Genomic DNA, 24,055 nt, shown 5'->3' on the forward strand with positions numbered 1-24,055 from the left:
CCCTAACGGCCCTAACGGCCCTAACGGCCGCACCCGCTCGTGGGCACGTGCACCGAGCGCGGCCCCGCCGGCGGCACGCGCCGTTGCCAGGCGGGCCGCGTTGCCATGGTAACCGCCTCGCCTCCCCTCCCCTCCCCGCCCGCCCGGTTCCGGGCCCGGAAGGCCCCGCCGCGTGCCCTTTGAACCGGGAAGCGCTCGGCGGGAGGCCTGGGCGGCCGGGGTTTGAATGAGATCCGGCTGATTCACCGCGGCCCGGCCCGGCCCCGCGCCCAGGTGAGGGCCCGGCGGGGCCGCCCCCGCGCCAAGGCCGGCATCGGCGGCCCGGGGGGGGCTCTGCGGACCGGGGGATGGTCCGTGGGGGGGGGGGGGGAGGCTGGGCCTTGGCAGGCGGCGCCCGGGGGGGCCGCGGTGCGGTGGCGAGGCCGAGCCGGGCCTCGGACTCACGGCCCCGGGCAGCGCAGCAGGCCCCGCTCGGGCTCCGGCAGCAGCCGCGCGGCGCCGCCGCCTCGGCGGGGTTCGGTCAGGGGTTGGGGCAGGGGGCGGCCCGCAGGGGGGTGGCGGTGAGAAGGGGAAGGGGTCTGCGGGCGTGCTCGGGGGGCGAGGCGGGCTGCAGGGGGAAAGGGGCCGTCAGCGGCAGGCCCGGGCGGGGTGGGAACCGAGTTGGGCGGCGGAGCGAGGCCGTAAACAGCTGGCGGCCCCGGGAGTGCGCGGATGTCAGCACCCAGAGGGCTGCCTGCTTCCGGTACGGCCTGGAAGGCCCGGAGAACAACAGCGACCGACGGAGACGCTTGGTTTCCTTTCTTTTCTTTTTGAGTTGTTGTGCCGACGTATTTGGAAGCTATATATAGCTGAAAGGGTACTAGGGGAGCTGAAAAGTCCTACGCGTTTGTATTGATCATCCTCTCCCTTCCCCCCCCCCCCCCCCCGTGAGTCCAAGACGAGCTGCCTGCCTCAAAACAGGGAGCGCACTTGTAAGAAGCTTCTCCTGAGAGGAGCGCTGTCAGTGAGCGGCTGTTAGGAAGTAAGGAAAAGATCTATAGAAGCTGCAACTATTTCCCCTTGTCTGGGGTGAGACAATATCTAGGGTGGTGGGAAAGGACAGGTAGTTTGGATACCTTGAATGATAGAAAAACTGCATGGTGATGGCTTGGCTTGGCGGGGAGGAAGTGCTCCAGAGCAGTGGTGTGTCTGCCGTTCCTACGGTGGAGTTTCGGGGAGCTCACTATGTACGTGCAGCATAAAGTTAGAAAGCTCATTCTGGGGCTTTGTGTGGTGGTGTCATTTGTTAAGCAATCTTCCCTTACGTGGTAGCTTGGTTTGGATGTGCTCGGGTAGCGCTAGAGAAGTCAGTCTGGGTTACTTCAGTAACTCCAGCTCAGCAGTGACTGTAGTTGAATTATACGCATTTGTTCGCTATACTTCTAAAAATCAGAAAGCAAAAACAGAGGACCTAACCTTCATGCCTTCTAGTCCAGTTCAGGTTTAATGAAGTCCAGGTCCATACAGTCCAAAAATGACCAGCCTCCAAAGCTGAGCACTTTGTGGAACCTAGATAGTCACATAGCTCTGGACTCGCACTACTGAGACTCCATTTGTTCATTATATGGTTAATCTTTAGCTTTAATGGCAAATTACTGAGGATTATCTATAATAGATAGTTTGGATTTTTATTCCACTTTTCAAATGAAATACATAAGAAGCCTTTTTTTTTCCCCTGCTGTCACATGAGATCGCTGTTTTGGTTCAAGTTTTGCTTTCAGTCTGTGTTCGATGACTTTACTTGCATTGAGTTTTTGACCTTTTCTAAGTGAAATGGTGCTTCTCTGCAAGATACATTTCCTTAACTATTTTACCTTCATAGCAATTTCTTGGAATTGTGTTACACTTGCAGTAGAAACCTTAAACCACTTGATTAACAGCAAATTAAAAAAAGAAAAAGCTAGTCTGCTACGTTGAGCTTCTCACCAGGAGATCTAAGCTTTGTATGAGCACTTTCAGTATTCTAGTCCCCATGCAACAGGTGGAGAAGCTGAGTTACCGGAGGTGAAATGGCTTGCATGAAGTCACAGAGTGTACAGACTGCACAAACTGTGGAGTAAGTTCCTGTCACCTGAGCCTAGCCTGGTGTTCTTTCCATTATTAGGGCAGTCTGGTAGCCAGTTTTCATCCATGTCTGTGGAAGCTAATTTTGATATTATTTTTTTGACTGTAACTCGAGCTGTCAACCCAGTAGGATTCTCTTACACTGGGGGGGTTACACCATGGTTTGTTAATAACAGATGAAAAAATAGTGCACTGTAGCATGAAACTCATGCAGAGGTGCAATAATTTAAGACTTCCAAGTTGATTTGAAAATATGGGCTGGAACATGCCAAACACATGCACAGCAACTGTGGGTACCTGATGTGTGCATACATATTGTGCATAATGCGTTATATAACTTCTTCCCTATGTTGCCGAAGGAAAAATGTTTTCGTTATTGAAAGTTGGTATTTAAGTCAATGTTTATGAAGTGACCAGAAAACCATAATCAACAACTAAATGGTGAGACAGAGCTCTCCAATCTGACAACTCTTGTGACTTATAGTTATCTAATAATAGTATTATGAACAAGTGTGTTAGGCACAGGTGTTTTAAAATTTCTGTTTTTATATCAATTCAGAGATGCTTTGTGTATACTCTCAGTGCACTGTTAATATCCACAGACTTTTCCCTTAGAGGCCAGGACAACTGAAAGAGAAGACTGCAGTAGTAGAGGTCTGTTTTGTTGTTGTTCTGTTTTGTTTTTTAACTACCAGACAATGACCAAGATCTTCTACCTGAGTTGTTTCAGTCATGGACTTATACAAGCAGAGAAACTGTTTAACTTTTTTTGAGATCAGTGTGGTTGCTGATAGCTTCGGTGATGAATGTATGTCATCTAAATCCTGCAGTGAACCAAAATGCAAGTTTATGATGATTATAACTGGCCTCTACCAACTTTTTGGTATGGATCTATTGATATGTGGATTCGCTTCCTTAAAGCTTCACTTTAAACAGAGACTGTTAACCCTTCCTAGCAGGCAGAAGGAAATGTTACCAATGTACCTTCTGCTGACTTTGGAGGGAAAGGGTATGAAGTTTGCTGTGATTTTTTTTCACTTTTCTCTGTTTTATATATAAATATAAATAAAAGCAGGTGTGTGTGTAATCAACACTAGCTTTTTGCACTTCCCAGCAGGGAGGAAAAACTTTCAGCAGTACGTTACCACGTTGTGTGTGTCCAGCAGGGAAGAAGCGAGAGGACAGAGCAGACAGTTGGTATTGGAGCAGAAGTATAAGCTGTATTCTTGTGTAACTGAGCTGGATGCTTATTACATTTAATATTCTAAGATTTTCTTTAAAGCGCAAGGTCTAACTTAAATATTTGCTTCAGATTTGAAGTGACATCTGTACATTTTAAGGTCCAAATTAATTAAGATAAATTACAGTAGTATTCCATGACAGAGAGCTGCCCATAAAGCAGCTTATGAACATAACGTCAATAGTTTCTTCTACCCTAAACATCTTCTCTGTTTTTGTATACAAAGATGATCTCGTTTTAGTTCTGCTTGTGATTTACCTACAAGAATGTAGGTTTTTGGCTTGCTTTTTTAAAACAGTCTTTGGTAATTACGTTTGATGGTTTGGGGCTTACCAGGCTGTGGTTCCATGTCACTTTTCTGTCAGTGCTGAACTCGCTGTGACCGCGGGATTGTGCTCCGCTCCGGCCCCTCAGGACTGTTGCCTCCCCTGACCCGACAGGAGGGTTAGCTGTTGATAACAGTGGCTGTATTGTTGCACTTTACAGTCTGACATTAAATCAAGCTCTCAGTGAACTGTCTGTCTAATATCCCCAAAGGGAGTGCAAGACCCCCTGGGTGGGCAGCTGGCTAAAAGTGAGTTGGGTTGTAACTGAAGCCAGCTTCTGGGCTGGATGTGGTTCTCCTGCAGCCTGTGCTGGTGCAACTGCTGCCTCTTGTGGGCCTGGCTCATCGGAGCTCTCCTGGACCCCTTCCCTGTGCAAAGCTGGCAGAAATCTAATGCCTTTCCGTGTGAAGAGGCCTTCGTGTCCACTTGTCAGTGGAATTGCACCCCAGCCTGTCGGCACTGAGACACTCCGACTTGTTCTTTCTGATCTGACTTCCCAGAAAGATTAACACCTCCTCCTTTGTTCTGGTACCTCTTTCGGATGAGGTTCAGAATGGACTCTGTTAAATGACCTCGTTTACTTCAGGGAGGGGGGGAAGACAGCCAGAGACATCTTTGGGCAGCATTAGCTTCAAGGACGGTTCGACATAAATTTCTTCCGGAGTCTGGGTTAGCTTTAGAGCAGTCAGCTCTTCCAAGACCTCTTTTTCTGTAATGCCAAGACAACTGTTTCTGGGATGTAGTGTGAATGCTATCAGAGAAATGAACAGGGTTAAAAAACATTTTTGTTAGCCTATCAGTTTACTGCAAGGCTGCACAAATGGCTGTCCTGGCAGTACTGAGAAAGCAGCATCAAGTTGGTAAGCAGCAGCAGCAGCTTCCCCACTGCTCCTTATGTTAACAGTGACATTGAAAAAAACGTCTATCAAATCATGGCTGCAGATCACTTCACGGATCTGTTGTAAACGCTGCACTGTAAGTGATTGAGTGGAGGCAATTAGTGGGCAGTGTTCTCTGTGGAAATGAGAACTCAACTTTTAACTCCTGAACTGAATGTAAAACAGCCTTTCTCCACTTGAATTCAGGCAAACCTGCTGCCCTCAGTGACTTTTTTAGTCACGCTGCTAGAAACAACAGCAAAAAAACACTCCCCGTGCCTACAGGCTGCTGTTTACCTTTGTGCTTAGGTCATCTCAGCTGCGGCAGGATTCTCCTAAAATAGTAACAGCAGACCACAGTTTCAGTCTAGTGGCACTAGAAATTATTGATTAGCTTTAAATTGCTGAAATGCACTTGGTAGGGTTTGTGAAGTGCTTAAGGTGGTATAAAACTGCAATTGGAAGTCAGTTTTTTCACTCTTCTAAAATGCAATGTGGCTTCACTTTTGGGAAGTTAACAATGTTACACAAAACCTCTTATTCCTGTGTTTTTTTTATCTGCTTTCATAGTAAAAATAAAAATTGTTTTATTGGTGAGGAAAACTGCTTTTAATACCAAGAGTACTTAAAAAAAAAAAATTCTGTATTTAAATGTTCATTTAAACTGTGTTCCTGTTTTTTTTGGACTGCATAGTCTGGATTGGTGTAAATGCAGTGAACTGCAGAAAGCTTGACCACTAGATCTTCTGTTCTATCTGTAAAAGGCCAGTTCTGTCTAGAAGATGCCTTAATCACTAGAAATACATTTCAGGTAGACCCTGAATGATGTTGTGATACTCAAAGAAAATTTAAATCGTGAGGTAATTTAGTCCTGCCTTAATCTGCATGTAATCTGTAGTTGCTGAGGCCTCTGAAAATCCTAGCTGACCGATGAAAGAGCAGAAATTCTTCTTCCTTTCTGAAGAATGTCTAGCGCTAAAGCAGGAATAGATCCAAGACTAAGTTACTGTGTTTAAAAAAGGGGCTATTAAAATGCCTTACCCTTTCTTTTACTTCTGAGAAACTTAAACTTCGTCCTGTGTTACAGATACTTGGGCTACACAATCAACGTAACATTTCTTATTATGCAAGTTACTTACTGTTTCTAAATTTTATTGTTTTCTTCCCCTCCCTCTCCTTCATTTTTCCTTCTCTAGGAAAGACTTACTGATTGCATCTTTATAGCCTGAAAGTCGGAGTTGCTGCTGAGTTTGTTCTGCGATCACCTCTTGCTGAGTACCAGGTTAGAAATGCAGAGATGCTTTGTTTTTAATTGTAATCTTAGTTATGGTCTATAATTTTGCTTAAGTCTTTTTCAAAAACATTGTTTCTTAAACTGAAGCTTTTGCTTAAATAATATTTGGGCACAGTGGGTTGACAAAAAATAAAATTGTTTTTAATTTGGATGGCTAACCTAAAATCTTCAGATGTTTACACAGAGTAAACAAATATGTTTAAATATATATATGAAAGTCTAAATATACTCTAACCTACTAAAACAACTTCAGCTACAAATAAGAATGTAAAATACTAGTTGCCAAAACTCTAACCAGAGTCAAACTGCGGAGCTAGTGAAATAATTTGCATTCCATCTAGAACTGGTTTGTGGAGATTTTCTCTCTCTGGTGTTGCCTTGGGAATCTGAACATGAACAGTGACTAGTCTGTGATAGCAACATTGGAAATGTTATATCCCTCCAGTTCTGAAAGAAAATGAGACTCTTGTTCTTCTAAAACCTGGGAAGATATGTTGACAAATAAAAAGTTTCTGTAACTAATGAGTCTAATCCAATTTTAATGATTAATAAATGATGTGCTTGTATAATTTCTACTTAAACATTTCTAGTCTTGGGTTAGACTAGAATAAATGATGTAAATAAAATACTAATGAGCTAGTAATAAATATTGCTTATCACTTGCTAAAGTGAAATGTGAAAAGGCATAAAGTTTTTTTTTTGATATTTCTTAAATGAAGGTAGGTAAGACACCTCATTGGCTTATGGAAGTTGCAGTAGTGTAGGAAAAACTACCAATGTGTTTTATGGCAACCCATTGTAGAGACTAAGAATTTCCCAAAATAAGCATGCAGTCATGAGTGGTTAAAATCGTAGGCTTAGTAGCTTAAGCCTACTTCTCAGCTACCTACTCCTCAGCCCTTGTTAGTGTCATGAAAGATGAATCATCTTGTGTTTCAATGGAGGGGTGTCTACCCTGGAAAATGAGACATAAATGGCTTTAATTTGTGCTCATGGCTGTTTCACCTAAGTGATTAACCCTGTGCTTGCACAACAGCTTTACCTTTCCATGGAAATTCTACAACGTGATTTCAAGTTCGTTACTTACTGGTAGCTGAGGCTGCAGTTGTAAGGTTTGCATGTGTTAAAAACATGTTTTACAAAATAAAAGAAGTGAATCAAATGAAGCTAGTAGCTTGGTAGTGCATTAAAATTGTGAGTGAAATTCACAAATTAAAAATGTAGAATGAAATTATCAAATAGTGCACGTGTTATTGATCCATGTGTCATAGATATTGTTGCTTGAAGTGGATGATATTTATATATCATTAAGTAAGAGTTAAATAATCATGTCTTGTTGTAGATTCTAATAGCTCCTTTTTATTTGTTACTGAGAAACTTAAAATATTTGTTTTAAACTTAAACTGATATAAATCGTGCTAGTATTTAGTCAGTAAAACCACTAATTTCACAAAATGAATATCATCATTCCTTCAACATAAAAACTTCATTTTTCATAAGCAAAGCCAATTTTTTTAAGATAAGCTATTTTTTGCATATTTAAACTTAAAATTCTTGATCTAGTATCATTACTTCAGTCTGAGATTATGTATAATTCTGTTATGTGTAATGTAACATCTGTTTTGAGGATGAGTGTATTTTGGAAATACCATTACTTGCTGTTCTTAATCACTCTTATATTGCACGAACAGGCTTTGTTGTATTGTACTGAAACTTGTAGAGTTAAGATGATAGTTTCTGGTATTTTACTATGTACTTTCTATTTCATAATTAAAATAAGCTAATAAATTTTACTAATTTCTGTAAGACTTAGAAATATAAAGGCTTGATTTGCTGAAAGCAGCTGTTTTATAAGAATTTTCAGTAGCTTTTGTTTATTTTATTACCAGATTTTATTGTGTAAAGTCAAGAAACTGCAAAGTCAAGTAAGCAAGTAAAAGAACTGTTACACCTGGGACAAAGCCCCTACTTAGGTAGCTAGAATTAAATATTAGGTTGCTTTTCAACAATATAAAGTGAATAAACTGCAGAGTAATGAACTTTTAATTCTTCAGTTAGGTACCTTAACATTTCCTATTCCTGGAGATCAGTACTTTAAAAAGTGCAAGATAGAAAACCTCAATTTTTCTCTCCAAGAAAGTAACGAGTTAGCTGCGTTGATTGGAATAATCTTGCACTAAAGCAATGCCTCATGCAACACTGGAAATGTATTAAATGACTGTACTATCACTAGCGTTCTAACTATATACACATTAAATGTTTACTTTACAGTATTTCTTTTAGTATAATGAGTTCATTAAAAAAAAGCTTTTGATGCTAATTCAGAGATCCATAATCTGCTCAGTGTCTTTCACATGTAGTTTTGATGATAACTGACAAGCTGTAAGTTAATTAGCGCAGAACTTACTAATGAGGATGCTAAAATCCTTACTTTCACATTTTTATTGATGCTTTTTGAACAAATTGGAGTAAACTTGACTGTATATCTAATAAGTTTTAAGCACTTCCTGGATGTAGGTGCTGTTCTCAAGCAACAAAACTTCCCCAATTAATTGAAGGATAGGAAAGTTTTGAAAAGTTTGACAAGAGTACTCATCTTCAGAAATGGGGATAACCCAAAACCAAAGCAATAAAACAAGGTCTGTTAATTAGTATGGAAGACAGCTTCTTGAATTAATATGTGGTGTTAATTAACAGGAAGTCTGATGTTGTGTTGTAATTACCACCAATATTTTTGACATACTGAGTGACTGAAGGTGAATTATATGGATAGCAATTTAGTAAACACTTCAGAGCCTGGGGACATTTTTTCCTTTGTTTCTGTTTTTTTGTTTTTAGAAATATGGATAGACTTCTACGACTTGGAGGAGGTATGCCCGGGCTGGGACAGGTTAGTATATAGCTTGTCAATATCTTCTCTTTTTAATATTAATTACTGGAATATGCCTTTAATTATGTTTAAAACACCACCACCCCCCACAAAAAAAAGCCAACCACAGAATTCATAGTAATAATCTCTGACTCTAGAGATGCTATATAAGTGTATGCAAATCATTGTTACAGCCTGACTGTTTTTCTTGTCAGTATGAACACTTGTGTTGGCACTGTGATTTTTACAGAATGTTTATAAACCTTTAATTTGGTGTCTGAACGGTTTAAGTTTGGATTCAAAAGCAGTGAAAATGGAGAATAAAATTCAAAAATCAATTTCCTATAATAGTGATTTTCAGAACAGTAGTATTGTTCAAAATGGCTGAGCATACCCGTTTGCTATTTCAATATATCTCTTAATCTTACAGCTTTTAAGATATATTTCAGTACCTATAATGCTCGTCACAACAGCACTTAAGATACTGAGGTATATGTAAATTTCAGGGTGATGATATCATCACTTCTGGGTAGCTGTAGCCACTTGTGTGTGTGTTACTCTGTTTTATGCTGTTTCCTATTGTCCTTGCTACTGTAATGCTGCTCACAGCAAAAAGGCCCCTGTGGCAGCTGTCCTGTTCCAGTGCAAAGCCCACACACATTGTATGGCCTCTCCTCCCGCTAGCACAAGTCTTCCTTACTTTTTTTTCTGGGCCAGTTGGTGTGGCCAGCAGTCTTCAAAAATAAAACCAAGCTGAACTTATTACATTGTGGTGCCAGATTTATTCCTAACTACTGTCAATACCGGGGGAAAAAAAAATAATGAAAAAGGAACTCTGTCCGAAGCTTCTAGGAAGAATTATTTCTTTAAGGAAAAGACAGGTCTTCAGTGGAATTCCCTTTTAGTCCTTTTGGTCTCAGCTGGACACAGTAGCTGGCCTCTTTCTTTTCTCCTGATCTGCCTCAGGAGCTCTGTTCTAAGTCTGGAATCCAGGCTGTCATTCTTCTGGAGGAATCAGTTGTGCTTATCTTGGACTTCGTGATGTGTGTGTTAGTTTTTTTCTGGAGTGACTGAAATTGTGAAACCCACAGCTTCTTTGGATTCTGTGTTGTGTTTGTGTCCGGTGTAACAAGGAAATGAGTGGTTTAATACCGAAGCATTTGGTGGTATATTCTAAACTCATTTCCAGCCTCTAGGTGTTTTGCCAAATAAGCTGTAACTTCTTGTGCATAATTTTTTTCCTTTTTATAGCTAAAATTCTATTCACGCTCTCTTAGTGAATCTTCAAGCAGCTCTCAGTTATTTTTAGTTTCACTTTCTTAAACATTTATTTCTCTTGTTCCTCTGAGCTGCCAGCCTGCTTCATGACTCTTCATTTTTTTAACATCTGCGCAGTCTAATCACTCAAGCTTTCACTTCTTGGTCCTCTCTGAACTTGACGCATATCAAAGCTGTTTTTCAAATTTACAGTTAACTCTCTCGGCTGCTTTCTGAATTTCTCAGCTTTAACTTAAGGCTGGATAGAAATTTGAGGCAGACAATAGAATATGATACTCAAAAGAAGCTTGATGAACTCCTCTGGCAGCTTTGGCCTGCAAAGCTGCTCTGTTTGCTTAAATATGGAGTTGTCTCTTAAATGAATTGATGAGTATGTGTTGGATTAAAAAAAAAAAAGGTGGAAAACTGAATTGCTCTTTATGCAAGTTGCTGCTTGCACTGAATATCTCTGCTACTTTTGTAGTCTTTTGGTTTACTCAAACAGCAGTAAGGCTATTCAAAAAGAATAATCCTGCGTCCTTAAGATACGGTGTTTCATTGGACCTTCAAAGATCTGTTTTAAATGTTGATTGATTGAGAGATAATTTGGAGTGAATCAGATAAGTGAGGTGGAAGAGAGTAATTGGGAAATTTCTTGGAGATACTTTGTCCTGCTGTAAAATAAACAAAAGTCTTACACTTTGGATGCCCTAGAGTGTTCTAAACAATTGTGTGTAACTTTGTTTTTCTTATTGCTGTGTCATAGTTGCCTTTGAAGGTTCTTCATTTAAGGCTGAACATAGTGATAAACACCTGTTAGAAAGACCTAAGATTTCTCTGTATGTAGAGACTTGTAGAAGAAGAAACACTTTCAAATGAATATTATGTAATGCAATTCAGGGATTATTTTTTTTTAGCTAGGGGTTTGGTTGGCAAAAGGACTATCACATCAGACTGGATAGTAGTCCATTTGATTTGCTTTGTAACTGATGTTCAAGAAACAGCAAATGCTTAGTAAGCACAGTTCGATCTCGACCATGGACTTCTTTCTCATTGACTTGCCTTAGGTTCTTCAACAGTGCTTGTCTCTTTCCCCTTGCTAATACAACCTGTTCTGTTTATTATTCTGTGATTTTTCTTTTTTTTCCCCGTTATTTCTGAACTACAATATGCTGTTCCTGCAGCTAGTTGGATTTGTTTTTAGAACTTTATTTTCAAAAGTCTTTTGGTGTCTTGTATTCTACTTGGGAAATGCTTTAAGTAAATCCATTTTTTTTGTCTTCTTACTGTTTGCTCTATCAACATACTATTGGAAACTGCCCAGAGATACGCTTAGGGTCAATAGAATTTAGCACTGACTATCTTCATATGGCTAATAAACGTATGATGAAGACAATATGCATGCTATCGTTCCTAAAGTGATATTTTAACAGTAAGTTTTCCTTCCAGCGACTTGTGGCTTAGAAATTTTATGGACCATTTCCTCTTTATTAGTCGTAGATGGACGAAGGACTGCCATCTTGGGGTGGGGAAAAGAGGAAGGAAGATAGCTTGATAGCTTTTGGCATCACATAAGCAATCCACAATGTTTTCTGGCAGTAAACTTAGTCATTAACCTCATGTCCCTTGAATGAGAAGATACCTGTGTTAGTTTTGTACATGGTGCCATAAATAAGACCTTCTTTGCAACAGTTCTTTGTGCAAGATTGTCTTAGATGCTTGATATTGTAGGCATCTGAATTTATACTTGATATGCATATGATGAGTGAGGTTGTTTTTTTAAAAAAAAGGAAAAGTTAGGGAACACACAAAGTGACAAAACATCTATTAGTCCTTTCATTTCCCTTCTGTTGTTCATGGGAGTTTAGATTTTGGAAGTACCTCCTCCTCTTGTCCTTCTCCTGTATGGTCTCTTCTCTTCCTGACTCTGCTTCTTGTCATGCTGGGCTTTTTAGTTATATCCCCTTTCCTATTTCATTCTTTTCTGTATCATATCACGTTGATATCCCCATGAAGCACTGCTTAGCACAGAATTTCACTGGTGATTTAGTACTTGGTTTTGCATTGTACATTTGCTGCAGACAAATTAACAGGCTTTGTGGGGTACGTAAAAGCATTCTTCTTATGCAGCCGGCAGGAATTTGGAGCAACACTCCTCTTCATTTTGTACGCTGAACTATTGTTTGCTAGTGAAATCAGTTCCACATATGCCTCTATTAGGCAATCCTACTGGATACTGTTTCAGAGTGTGAGTAAATTAAGAGAGCAGAGCTCTTTCCCTGACACTTTGAGAACAATAACGCAAGCTATACAAGTTCTTGTCCATGCAAATGCATCCTGTCTCTTTTTCTCAGTCCAGGTGTGAGAGGAAGCAGTGAAGTAATTATATTTTTTAATTTTTAATTTTTCAAATGATTTTTTTTGAAAATAGCTTACATTGCTCTGTCAGTGCAGAAGTTCTACTGCAATATATGGAAAATAAAATTGTTCCTCTACTTCTGAATTAACATATTTGACGGCAGGGGGAAGGGGAAAATATCCAAATGGGAAGGAAGGGAGAGAAGTGACCTGCGTCTTACAAGGAGTGTTTACACCTTGACTTGGAATAGAGAAAATAGAAGTGCAGATAGCTATTTTATTTGAATAATGGACTTGCCAATTAGCCATCAAGTGCTTCCATCTGTGAAATAGTTGATCAGATGGGTTAGCTGGGATGTTTCCAGATTAGGGCATTGTAAATGGCACTTGAAAACTGTCACTTTGATTATGAGGTTTCAAGCATTGCACTGCTTGATGCTGTGGAACCTTTTCCCTCATATTATCATGGTTTTTTAGAACATACTGATCCCATTTAGTAAATCTATGGCACCGTGGGAACTTGGGAGACCTGCCACTGATTTAAAGTTCTGTTTCATCTGCTAATCTAGCCAGGATGGCTATTAGAAAAGAGCACTACTACTGGTCTGGTTTTCTGAGAGGCTTCAGAATAAGAGTTTAAGATCTGGCAGGCAAAGGAGGGTCAGTAGCTCATTCCCAATTATCAATTAAATGAAGGTTTCCTTGAGTTAGGTCATGGGAGTAAACTGATGTATATTAAAGTAAATGGCATGTTCTAGTTGGCTGATCTTCATGCTAAAATTCTCTTGTGTAATAAAGCACCTTATTGAAAATTGTTTTGGTTAATTGCTTCTTGAAACAGCTTGTTCTTAGTTTGGAGGATACAGGTGTATTTATTGAATACTGTTGTCTTTAACATCAGGAACTGTTTTTTTCTTTGGAAAGATGTGGAGTGTTTCTTGTAGTTCTTGGTATCTGTTGCACCTGCATGACTTGATTATTCCTGTGACTCCTGGGCGTGTACACTTTATGTGGCCTGAATTGTGATGATACACAGTTCTCTGCTTCCCATGTGTTTCCAGCTTCAGGTACTCCTTTTGAGAATGTTCTGCAAGAGCAATAAGTCTGAATTATAGGTCTTGAAATTCTGCATCGTTACTGTGCCATCACTTTGGTGATGATTTCCACCACAAATTCCAAGTGCTCAGAATGCTGCTGGTATTGCTGAAATATCCCATGTACATCCCAGTTGAAGAAGCTAGGTATACGACGTGGGTGGCTGACCCCAGTTCTACCTTTTTCCCCAGAAGCTATCGACCCATTTAAAGAGTAAGAAATTTTAAAACTTTCTCAGTGACAAACATTGGTCACCCATTGGAAACCATCCAACATCAACTCCCATGGAAAGTTCAAAAAACTTAATCGCCTGTGTGATCTCCTATAGAAAATCTCGGTTAAATCACAGGATGGTTAAGGTTGGAAGAGATCTGTGGAGGCTGTCTGGTCCATCCCTCTGCTCAAGCAGGTATCCTTGCTTGACATTATATATATATATATATGTTTTATGTATATGTATATGATTGTTTCCAGGGAGTGGAAAAAGCGCTTAAGATATACTAAACTGTTCTCTTTTACTTTGACTGAGATGAGTAGCTCATTGCATCAGTTGGTTGAACAGTCTTGTATTAAAACACTAAAATTTGCATATCAAATTTAGGGTGCCATTGTGGCCCACTGGAGATGACAGCTCTGTGGATAGTGTAGGCTTAATCTGAAAGTTGTTGGGCATTACTGAAGTCTGGGTATGTTTTTCCCACATTTGAAATACGGTTCAGTAATTGTAATGTTATTTATATCCAACAGTGCTAATGGGGGCAAGAGTATGGGGACATGCTAGAATCACATTAGGAACTGTCATACAATTGTCTGAGCTGATGGGTACTTACACACAGTGTGTACTTTTTTCATGGTGTAAAAGATGCCTTAAAGTGTGATGGGCCATGCTACAGTCATGCCTTACTAAAAATAACAAAGCTAGTGGGTTGTGCCTGAGCATTATCAGCTTCCTGTGATCTACTATTTTCCTGTAAACTCCTAAGACCATTCTTAGCTGTCTACTCTTGGCCGCAGATTTTAAACTTCTTTATTTCTAATAATTAGGCAATTAGCTTCTCTTTCCTCAACTTAATTGCCAGTGTAGTCCAGCTGACTTTCCCCAGAAGAGACAAAGGAACTTGGACAAGGAAATGAATGTAGTCATAATGAGAAAATAGCAAAAAAGACTAAACAAGAGCAGTCATCCTTGTGCCTCTTGCGTTATACCTGTTCACTTGTAACATTCCACTCTGTAAGGAGAGAACAGCTCCTGTACAGTGATCTAAATTGCTGCTTTTTTCTGAAAACCCATGCTATTGAATGTTGCAATGCTACTGTTCGGCACCTTTGAACAAGGGCTTGTTTTCTTTGTGTGGTATAGAAGATTTCTCCTCAGGTTTTCCTGGAGCCATACGTTAGTGTTCTTTGTGTATTAATGTCAGTGGGTGTTTTCTTTTTTTTTTTGGAAGTATTACAAATAACTAACCTTCCTTCTGAGTTTCTCAGTTAACCTGCTTGTGTCCAGAGTACCAGCTCTTTACAACAGCAAGCCCAAATGTGTAGAACCAAATACTTTCTAAGTTAAGTGTAAGTAAACCCTATTTAACTGCTGTGCTCCACAAAGTGTGCTTTAGGGTGACCTCAGACAGCACACACTGAAGGCTACCTTGCTGCTTGGTGGAATTGTTTAGAATAAGATAGTGAAAAGTCTAGATTAGAGCACAACTTTCTGAAGGCAGGCAAAAATTACAAATCCCGATTAGTTATATGCCTTGAGGCTCTCGTTTCTAAACCTCAGTAGCTGCTGTAATGATAGAAGTAGATGACAGATTAGTTTTGGTTCTATTTTGGAGTGAAACCAACCTTTAGTATTTTTTTTCCCCGGTAGTTTGAGGCTGTGAAGAGTAGTACTTTTCAAAGATGTGTACAACACTATGTCCCTGTTTTTATTGCTTTTTTGCTAACAATAACTCTGATAATAAGAGATGTTAACTGCATTGGTGATGCATGCCTTCCCTTGATTTTTCTTGCTTTTCTTGATTTTTGTCTTAATAAATTTTGATTGATACGCTTAAGTGGCCACTTCATGCAACAGTTGGGTTGGGAACGTAACAGAAAAATCTGAGTATTGCAAATTGCATCAGTGGTGTATACAAATCACTTTATATTGTGGCTACATTTTAATATTGGGTTAATAATTATGTGCTTCTAACAAAACATCAGACTAACTAGAGTGAGTCTCTCAAGTACCATGTAGCATAACTAAGCTTATATCAAAACTCAACCAGCACCCGGTCATTGCCAAATCCTGTTATATTTTCTCTTAGTAAGCTGTAAGCCTTAGTAGTCTTAAATGATATTCTCTATGGGAACATTGGAAAACAGGAAAGCTGTTTTTTGTAGAAGACGCAAATTTTATGCCTGTCATTTTAGGCAATTAGGTAAGCAAAATAAATTGCATACTAAAGGTATATGGGAAATCTCGGGTGTACCCATATAGATGGATTATTGTACCTCTTTCATGAAACTGTAAGTAATGCAAGAGAGATCGCTGGCAGAAGGATAAATTTTTTCTACTCAACGTTTTGAATGGACAGGCTAGAAATGTAAGCTAAGTTTTTTGGATGCTTCTATTGTTGATTTTTTTTTTCTGTTTTTAATTAAAATTCTGACCAGCTTCTCTATGGAGTATCTCAATGAGCTAGTCAATATTTTTGTTTGAAGGTTTTTTTTTAATTTAAAACAAACAAGCAAAATAGGTAGTAAATCTTTGGCTCTGCTGAAGAGGTGTTTGTAAACTGATGATCCCAACCCATTTAGCCAACTGCTCAGAGCTATACAAAGTTCCGTGTTCTGTAATTTTGGCTTTTGAAGAGGAGGGAGATGGAAAATGTATGTTTCAAGTCCGTCTGTATTGCTGTTGTTGAGTTCTGCTGTAAACATGAACCTGGATAAACCTTTTTTCCTTTTTTTAGGAGGCAGGATTTTGTAAAATATACTGAGGCAGTTTTTTTCTTTAATACAGCCTGTTAAGGCTTTCAGAAAGATATTTTTAATTTAAAGTAGCAATTGATGCCATAATATTTCCCTAGTATCCCTACTCCATTTTGGAGCCTGAGACTGTCTGAGACTAAACATATTACTGAAATTTTTATTTCATCTGACATATGGTGTAACAAGACAATGTGATCCTTTCAGAAATCTAGGCTGTTTGTTGAGGCTTATGGTATTTTGTGGTCTGTTATGTATGCTTGATTATAATTGGTATAAAAATGGGCTTAAACATACAAACTGTTTAGACATAATGCTTGCTTCAAAATATAATCCTGTTGATGTGGAACTAACTGTAAAATTGTGTGTGTACTAGCTGGAAAACTGCAATAAAATTTCAAATTTCTACTAATTAGCGTGTGATTCACAGTGCAAACTAATATATTTTTATGAACTTTTTAGGATTTTTCACTCTTTATGAATTAGATCATTTGCTCTGGTGTTTATCATGACAGTGTTGTTAGAACTGTTGAGATATGGAAATGTGGCTTATTCCCTTTTGCCACTTCCACTGACTGACTTAATATTTTCAAGGGTATTGTCTCAGTACAGAAACACTGCTCCACAATCACAACTTAAATAAGGTTTCTAGATTTAGCAATGGGTAAAAAGTACTATGCTCTTCTAAGAAAATCCTTGTGAATTCATCGTTATACCACTTCTCTACAAAGGGTAAGTAGAGAAGAGAAGAGTACTTAGGTGACTTCTTAAAGTCTTTTTATCATCACTCATACTTCTGCCTACTTTGCATATTTGCTTGAATTTGTGTCATTTTTGCATGTAATATTCTGTGTTTGTTTCCTTCCCCTTTCCAAACTATTTGCTACTGGATTTACCTTTATAAAAACGGGAGCTTTAAGCTCACTTTAAGCATTTGATCTTTACACATATCTTTTAGCATGCTAAAGTATTTTATTGTGACTGTCACTGCTTTTATACCCTAGATGCCCTTTTCCTCCTTAGTTCATAATAAATGTGATGATTATCTGGAACACTTACAATGGAGGTGGTTCAGTAGGGGAGTAAAGGGAAAAGGGGGTTGTGAACACTTTTTTTTATTTCAAAAGTACGGCAAGTTTTTATGTCTTTTTAGTTAATCTTTCTCAATTGTCTTCAGATATAACAGCTGAAAATATGTACTGAAGGGGTTAAGTCGGCATGAAAGAATTCATTTCCACTTTAATGACCTAGCCTTGCTGGGTTAGGACGATGGGGAACATGCTTCTGACTTGTACTCCTATTGCCAATTAACACCTCCTATAACAGGTTGCCTCAGCTAGTCATTGAAGCAGAGGCAGTAGAAATAGTTTACATGCAGCTTGTTTTTCACACTAGTTGTTTAATACTCACAGAATTAAACTATTAAAAGGTTCTTTCTTGCCTTACTGGGAAAGAAATAAACACTACAGCGGTCAGCGTTCGCATGCGTGTCCTATGTTCATGTTCAAATTGTTCCAATTGCAAGAAAAAAGTCATGATTGCAATGGTTCTTATATTTTACACAGCAATGTTATTTGATGCAATAAAGCTAAGATTTGCTCTACAACACTTTGCCTTTTTTTATTACATCTGCCCCTGTAAAACCGGGTTTCTTTGTTGAAACTGCTCTGCTGTATTTCAACATCATCTTTTGTTCTATTAGCGTGACAGTAGAACAGTATTTAAGATCCATTTAGACAATAGAAAGTGTCTCTATTTGTGGAGTATTTCTCACTATTGATAGTGTAATTAATCGAGTCCACTTCTTATACCAATTTGAATAAATGTGAAATACTACAAATAAAGAGCAGTGCTCTAAAATGACACTTTAGTTCACATTTAATCAGCAGGTATTTTAATAACATAATAAAATTGGCTAAATAATTGATACCAGTTCACACTAAGAGAAAGGTGGAGTAATATACCTAAAAGTGTTAACAAATTTGCTAAAAGGCCTGAGTAGATAACACTTCAAGGCGTTAGTTTTTATCCTGTTAGAATGGCAAACGCCTTTAACACTTCGTCAACAAGGCCTGCCCAAGTAAAGGGCTGCTTTTTATATTGGATCATCTTTTTAACTGTTTGAAACAAAAATTGTATAGTGAATAATTTTAATACCTCACCATAATCCTCTGTTCTAACCTGAATGTAATTCCTTTTCCGTTACAAGTCTTACTGGAAACACCTTGAAGCAAAAATAAAATGCATTGCAATATTGTTAACGTTACCGGTTGTCAATGAAATTGGGATTCAGCCACTTTAAAACAACACCAGAATTTGATTAGATTGTACAAGATGACTGGCCTTCAGGCACCCTTTTGCTGGACTGATGTGTATAGCAGATTTGGAATAAAAATCATTTTTCAATAAGTATCACTATAACATTGTTCTTTGAGATTATTTTAAGAACAATCTTTAAATTTTAGTAATTACTGTATTCTTCAGCTTATACAGGAACGATTAGGAAAAAGAATATTCTCCTTGCTCTTTCTAAATCCCATTTTTCTCCAGTTCCCCAAGAAATTATTCAATAAAGCTGTGGGCAGGCATGAAGAAGGCAGCATGTTATTTTGCAGTGAGATGGACAGTTACAAAACTGTAGTGGGAGAACTGCATGACCTTTGAGTACCATAATAAAACCAAAAATACCAGCAGATCTTCTGCACTACAGATACAAATGCTTTCTTGTTTAGGTTTCTGACACCAGTTAATTTAATTTAGTACTCTGCTTCATGAGGACGGTGCTCCTTTGTTAAAGTTGGCAGGCAGTGAAGTTTATGAACAGTGATAATAGCACATGCTGTGGAGGGTCAGCGTAAAATACTTTGCCTCCATGTAGAGATTAGCTAATAGTCTTTTCCCCCCCCCTCTTTTTCCATGATGAAAGAAATGAGTAAATGTCTGTAGAAGACGAGCAGAAACAGGCCCAAGAACTCTCCAGACGTGTAATACGTGGCTGCCACGTGCTGTGTAACTAGCTGACGGGAGCTACAGCTCTCGCTCCGGCACCATCTTAGAACATCAGCCCTTTCTGGAGAAGGAAGTGGTCAGAGTGGAAGTAAACCGCTTCCTGTTCCAAATGCCCTTTTTTTTTTTTTTCAAATGGCATCATGTAAAGCAAACTATTTGGAAGACCCAAGATATATTCTGTTGGTTTTGTCAGTTAGATCTTTAAAAGTTTTATGTTAAGAATCTTTAAAGAACTTTGGCCTTATAATTTTCTGTAGGAGGATAAGTGTGTACCTGTACTATTTTGTGTGCCATCTTACCTTTGGTAGGAAAATAAAAGGAAATTCAATCTATTGTGAAGGTAGATTGTGGACAAGTTTTAACCTATAGACAGTGTCTTTCTCAAAATTCCTGAATCAGTACATCCAAATCAGCTCAGAACTCTGAGAAGTTATTTTAATCTATAACCAGAAAAAGAATGGAATATAAATGTGAGAATAAATACATATGATTGGTACACTGCAACAAGTTATCATCTTTTCTAATAATTAGTAATTATAATCTAAAAGGAGAACGGAGTATACAGAAAGGGAAATCGTGAGGTCTTCACAAACAAGCAACTAGTTAACATACACTGTACTATATGAGCCTGTTAGCTAATAAATCAACACGATATTTGCATTGTAGATTACAATTAGGTAATTTTTAAGTTTATTAATTGAACTGAATGAGAAGAGCTGGAGCTTTAATATTTTTATGATCTAGGGCGTGTGCTTAAAGTGAAACAGTGAAGTTTTCAGTTGCTGTCTACTAATGGTGTAGTCATTTTATTTGTGTATACATATAGCTAAACTACACGTAGTGTGTAAAACTACATTTTTACATGCATAGTTATAGTTAAACTACATGTAAAGTGCAAAATCATAGAAGTGAATGCTATGGCTTAAAAAAAAAAAAGAAAAGAATGCTAGGCAAAGTTGATTTATACTAGTGGAGTGTTCCCTGATACATAAGCGGTATTCCCTTTGCTGAAAATGAGTTGCTGGCTATGGGTGCTGGCCTTCGTCTGTGTCTAAAACTTACTTTGTAGAATGCCCAAAGGATCAATAGCAAATATAATATTAAATACTTCTGGACCATTGCTACTGCAAACAAAAATTTCAAACCTCTAACAAGTACAGAAATAATGAGAGAGAGATTAGGAATGAGCACAGTAGGTTAACGCCCAGATTTTCTTCCTATCCTTGCTTAAGTTAACAGTATTTTAGCTGCCTTGTTACAGAAACAAAATGTAATAATATTTGTCTTTGTCTCCTCGCTCTAAGTGTTGACTCTACTGACTGATTTTAAATAGATTTTAAAATGGGAAAAGTTATGAAGAATAATTAAACTCTTACAAGTTGTGAACACAGGTGTCTATGTAGGGGACAGAGACATGATTAATGCCTCAGCTGCAGGAAGGGTGTCAGTGTGATCTGCCATATTAACAGACATTAGAGAGTACATGCAGGAGAGCCAATTTAAATGTCATAATCTGTGGAATAAACTTCAGTTAAGTTCCTGAGTTTTGAGAAGCCAATCTCAAGCATGAACATTAGTTTTCCAGAAATCACAGCTTTTCAGTTTAAAAAATAGCGAATGTTGAAATGCAATGCTTGCTTGCAGAGAAAATCTAGAAAAAAAAAAGAAATCTAGGAGAAATGTAGAATATTTATATGGTGATATCATATATATGATATATAATGTAGAATATATATGTGGTCATATCACAGTGTTAATGTTATGGTTCTTCCTGATACAGAGCCAAGGTCACTTAATTTGTACTTTTGCAATCACTTCAGACTCTCTCTGGTGTAAAACTGGTAGAAAATTGGAAAGGAGCTTTATACACGTAGAAAGTTGTTGTTATCAAACTATTTTTTTAAAATTAAAAAAGTACCCTTATCTGTGTTTTCTTCTTAGCTGTGATTGAATGGAAATACAAGTCTTCATGCTTTCCAAGTATTAAGTGAAAAGAAGAAAATTTAGGATAAACTTTAAATGAAGCAGGAAAAATACACTTAAAAATGTAAAATTACACCTTTGGATGAAAAAAGCACAGTACCAAAAAACAATTAGGCATTTGAAGCTTCATCAGCCAAGCATTTTGGTTGTAGTATATTTGGACTAAGTGTTTTGGTGCCCCGTGGATCTGGTTCTGCAAAATGTTCTAATGAACTGCTTGTAAATTTTTCACTTTAAGTGTTATACTGCATATAACGGCGGAATCAAAGTTCTAACCTAGCCTTGCATAATGGTACCATTTCCTTTCCTTCTTTAATTTAATGGGGAGCATCTTTCTTTCCCATACTCCATGGTTGCTTTGTAGCCATTACAAGTTTGTTCTGCGTCACTTAGTGCAGAGATAACCTTTTGTCTTTTCATTTGAAATTTGCTGTACACAATTTGTTAACAAAGTAATGAATGTTGTGCTAATTGGCTGTAATGAGGTAAGCTGATACGGAATTCTGTATGTAAGAGCAATATGTCTCGTGCTCTTCAAGAAGGGGACAGTTAAACTGCTGCCTCCTGTGTTTTTCATTTTCAGCAGTACAGAGAACCTGTTTCAACCAATCATTCACACCTGGGACAGTTGTGCTAATTTTTAAATAACTACTCGTAAGGCAAAGAGCAAAGTATTTTGTTCACAGCTTTTCCACCTAGGGATCGGAGGTCCGTTTTTTCTCTCACTGTACCAGTGCATCTGCAAAGTACTCCCATAGCCTTTATCTGCAAGTCCTCTTTAGCTGAAAGCTGATGAAGCAAAGGGAAATTGCTGTTTGTGTTGGTGCCAGTTAATCATGCTAGCCCAGCAGCATTTACATTCACACCACTGTAAGAAACACATAGTTAATTGGAGAACTGGCCATATTTTACAGCTGACGAAGGTTAGCTTTGCGGCAAAGCTGACTAATGGAAACTTAATCCGACTGTTAGTCTGTATGTCTTGTAACAGGTTTGTACCCAGTGCAATACTTGCCAGTTTTTTACGTGACTGATTCTGACAAGATTGCTGTTTAGGCTGGTATTGTTCTAGGGATGGGGGAGACGGGATGGAGGCTAAGTGTTTTTTTATTGCAAAACAGGTTAGTGTAGGAAGGCGCTATAAAAAAGCATTTGGGGCTTGCGTGTGCTTTTTTTTTGTTTGTAAGAACTGCATCCAGCACACAAATTCCAAATCTTACATGCATTTTTCTTTAAGTTTCATAACGTGGAACAGTAAAGGAAATGTTTAGGAACGGCTGTAACAACTGTGGAGAAAATACTTGATTATTTATTCTTTTCATAGGGGCCACCAACAGATGCTCCTGCGGTCGATACAGCGGAACAGGTTTATATCTCTTCCCTTGCGCTGCTGAAAGTAAGTGTCTCGTGTGTGCTACAGCTGTGTGTGGTGCTGAGACTGAGTACCTGGCACCTACCCAGACTTTATGGACTTGTGCTCTTTGACCAGCATCTGCTGGTCAGACTAATTTTTACAATGCATTTAATATTGAGTGGAACTTTCAAAATAAGAAAGTTATTTCTCTTTTTATGGCTTAATTTTTACTGTCTTATAGTGCCTTACAGTTTCCAAAAGTGCTGCAAGTTGCAAATTATCAATAAAGAAGCAAAGGCTGGAAGAACTATCCCAGGTCAAACTTGAACCTCCTGTTAAACATATATAGTTAAACAATATCATTTGGTCTGAATTCCAGATGTTGAAACACGGTCGTGCTGGTGTCCCTATGGAAGTTATGGGTCTGATGCTTGGGGAATTTGTTGATGATTACACTGTGAGAGTGATTGATGTTTTTGCTATGCCACAGTCTGGAACGGTGAGTTCTTGCAGCTAGACTTTTTATTTTTTTCTTTCCACATAGTAAATAATTTATAAAAGCTTTTCCTTCCTTACCTATTTGTTCAATCTTATTTAAGCTGTCTATACCTATTGGATATAATCTGAACATGTCTGATTCACGTATCGATACCTTAAGTTTATGCTTAGATAGTGTTTGATTGTTTGTATTTTAAGGGTTTCAGTAAAAAAAAAAAAAGCGAAAACTTCATTTCTGAAGCAAAGACTAATACATATAGTGTACTATACACCAGTGTATATCACTGGAGATCTGTTGTGTCTTTATGTGTAAATTATATTGGTATAACACCACTTACAAGACTTACGAATTGATAACTTTAAGAACTCATGTACTAGCCAAGGGAAGGATTCAAAAATGTAAAGGTTTGACTAGAAATGTATCATGTCCTTAATTGTGATGATGCTATAGATACACTTCAAAATCTCTTTGACAGATCTTATAGTGGCATATCTCTTAAATGATACTTTTTAATGGTGTGAAAAAATTAAGCATTTTAATTTTGAGTAAGAATATTAATGTTATGAAAATATATTTTAAAGAGATGATGAACCAATATTTATAATTGGAATTGATGGTACTTTTTTGTTTAACAAATAAAATACTGCAATTAAAAAAGTACAGATCCCTTTGTAACTCATAGCTCCACAACAATGAAGTATTTAAATTCTTTTGTCCTGACTTTGTGTGTATTCATACATAGTCAGTATATGTAGAATTAACAAAAAGCTGTTATTTCTCTTTAACAAAATTTATTGAGTTGAACTTGTGAGAAACAACA

At 38.2% G+C, this 24,055-nt stretch overlaps 1 protein-coding gene across 1 annotated transcript in view; it reads left to right on the plus strand.

Moving 5' to 3' along the window:
• The first annotated feature begins 41 nt into the window (after positions 1–41).
• Positions 42–24,055, plus strand: part of PSMD14 (proteasome 26S subunit, non-ATPase 14) — a 47,093-nt gene continuing 23,079 nt past the window's right edge. Inside the window, exons 1-5 of the mRNA XM_083840889.1 lie at positions 42–273; positions 5,744–5,829; positions 8,680–8,731; positions 22,707–22,778; positions 23,116–23,235. Coding sequence (XP_083697015.1) covers positions 8,684–8,731; positions 22,707–22,778; positions 23,116–23,235 — 240 coding nt within the window. The 5' untranslated portion in view covers positions 42–273; positions 5,744–5,829; positions 8,680–8,683. The remainder of the gene's footprint in view (positions 274–5,743; positions 5,830–8,679; positions 8,732–22,706; positions 22,779–23,115; positions 23,236–24,055) is intronic.

Source organism: Anser anser, assembly GCF_964211835.1.
Source record: "Anser anser genome assembly, chromosome: 6".
NCBI classification, from domain to species: Eukaryota; Metazoa; Chordata; class Aves; order Anseriformes; family Anatidae; genus Anser; species Anser anser.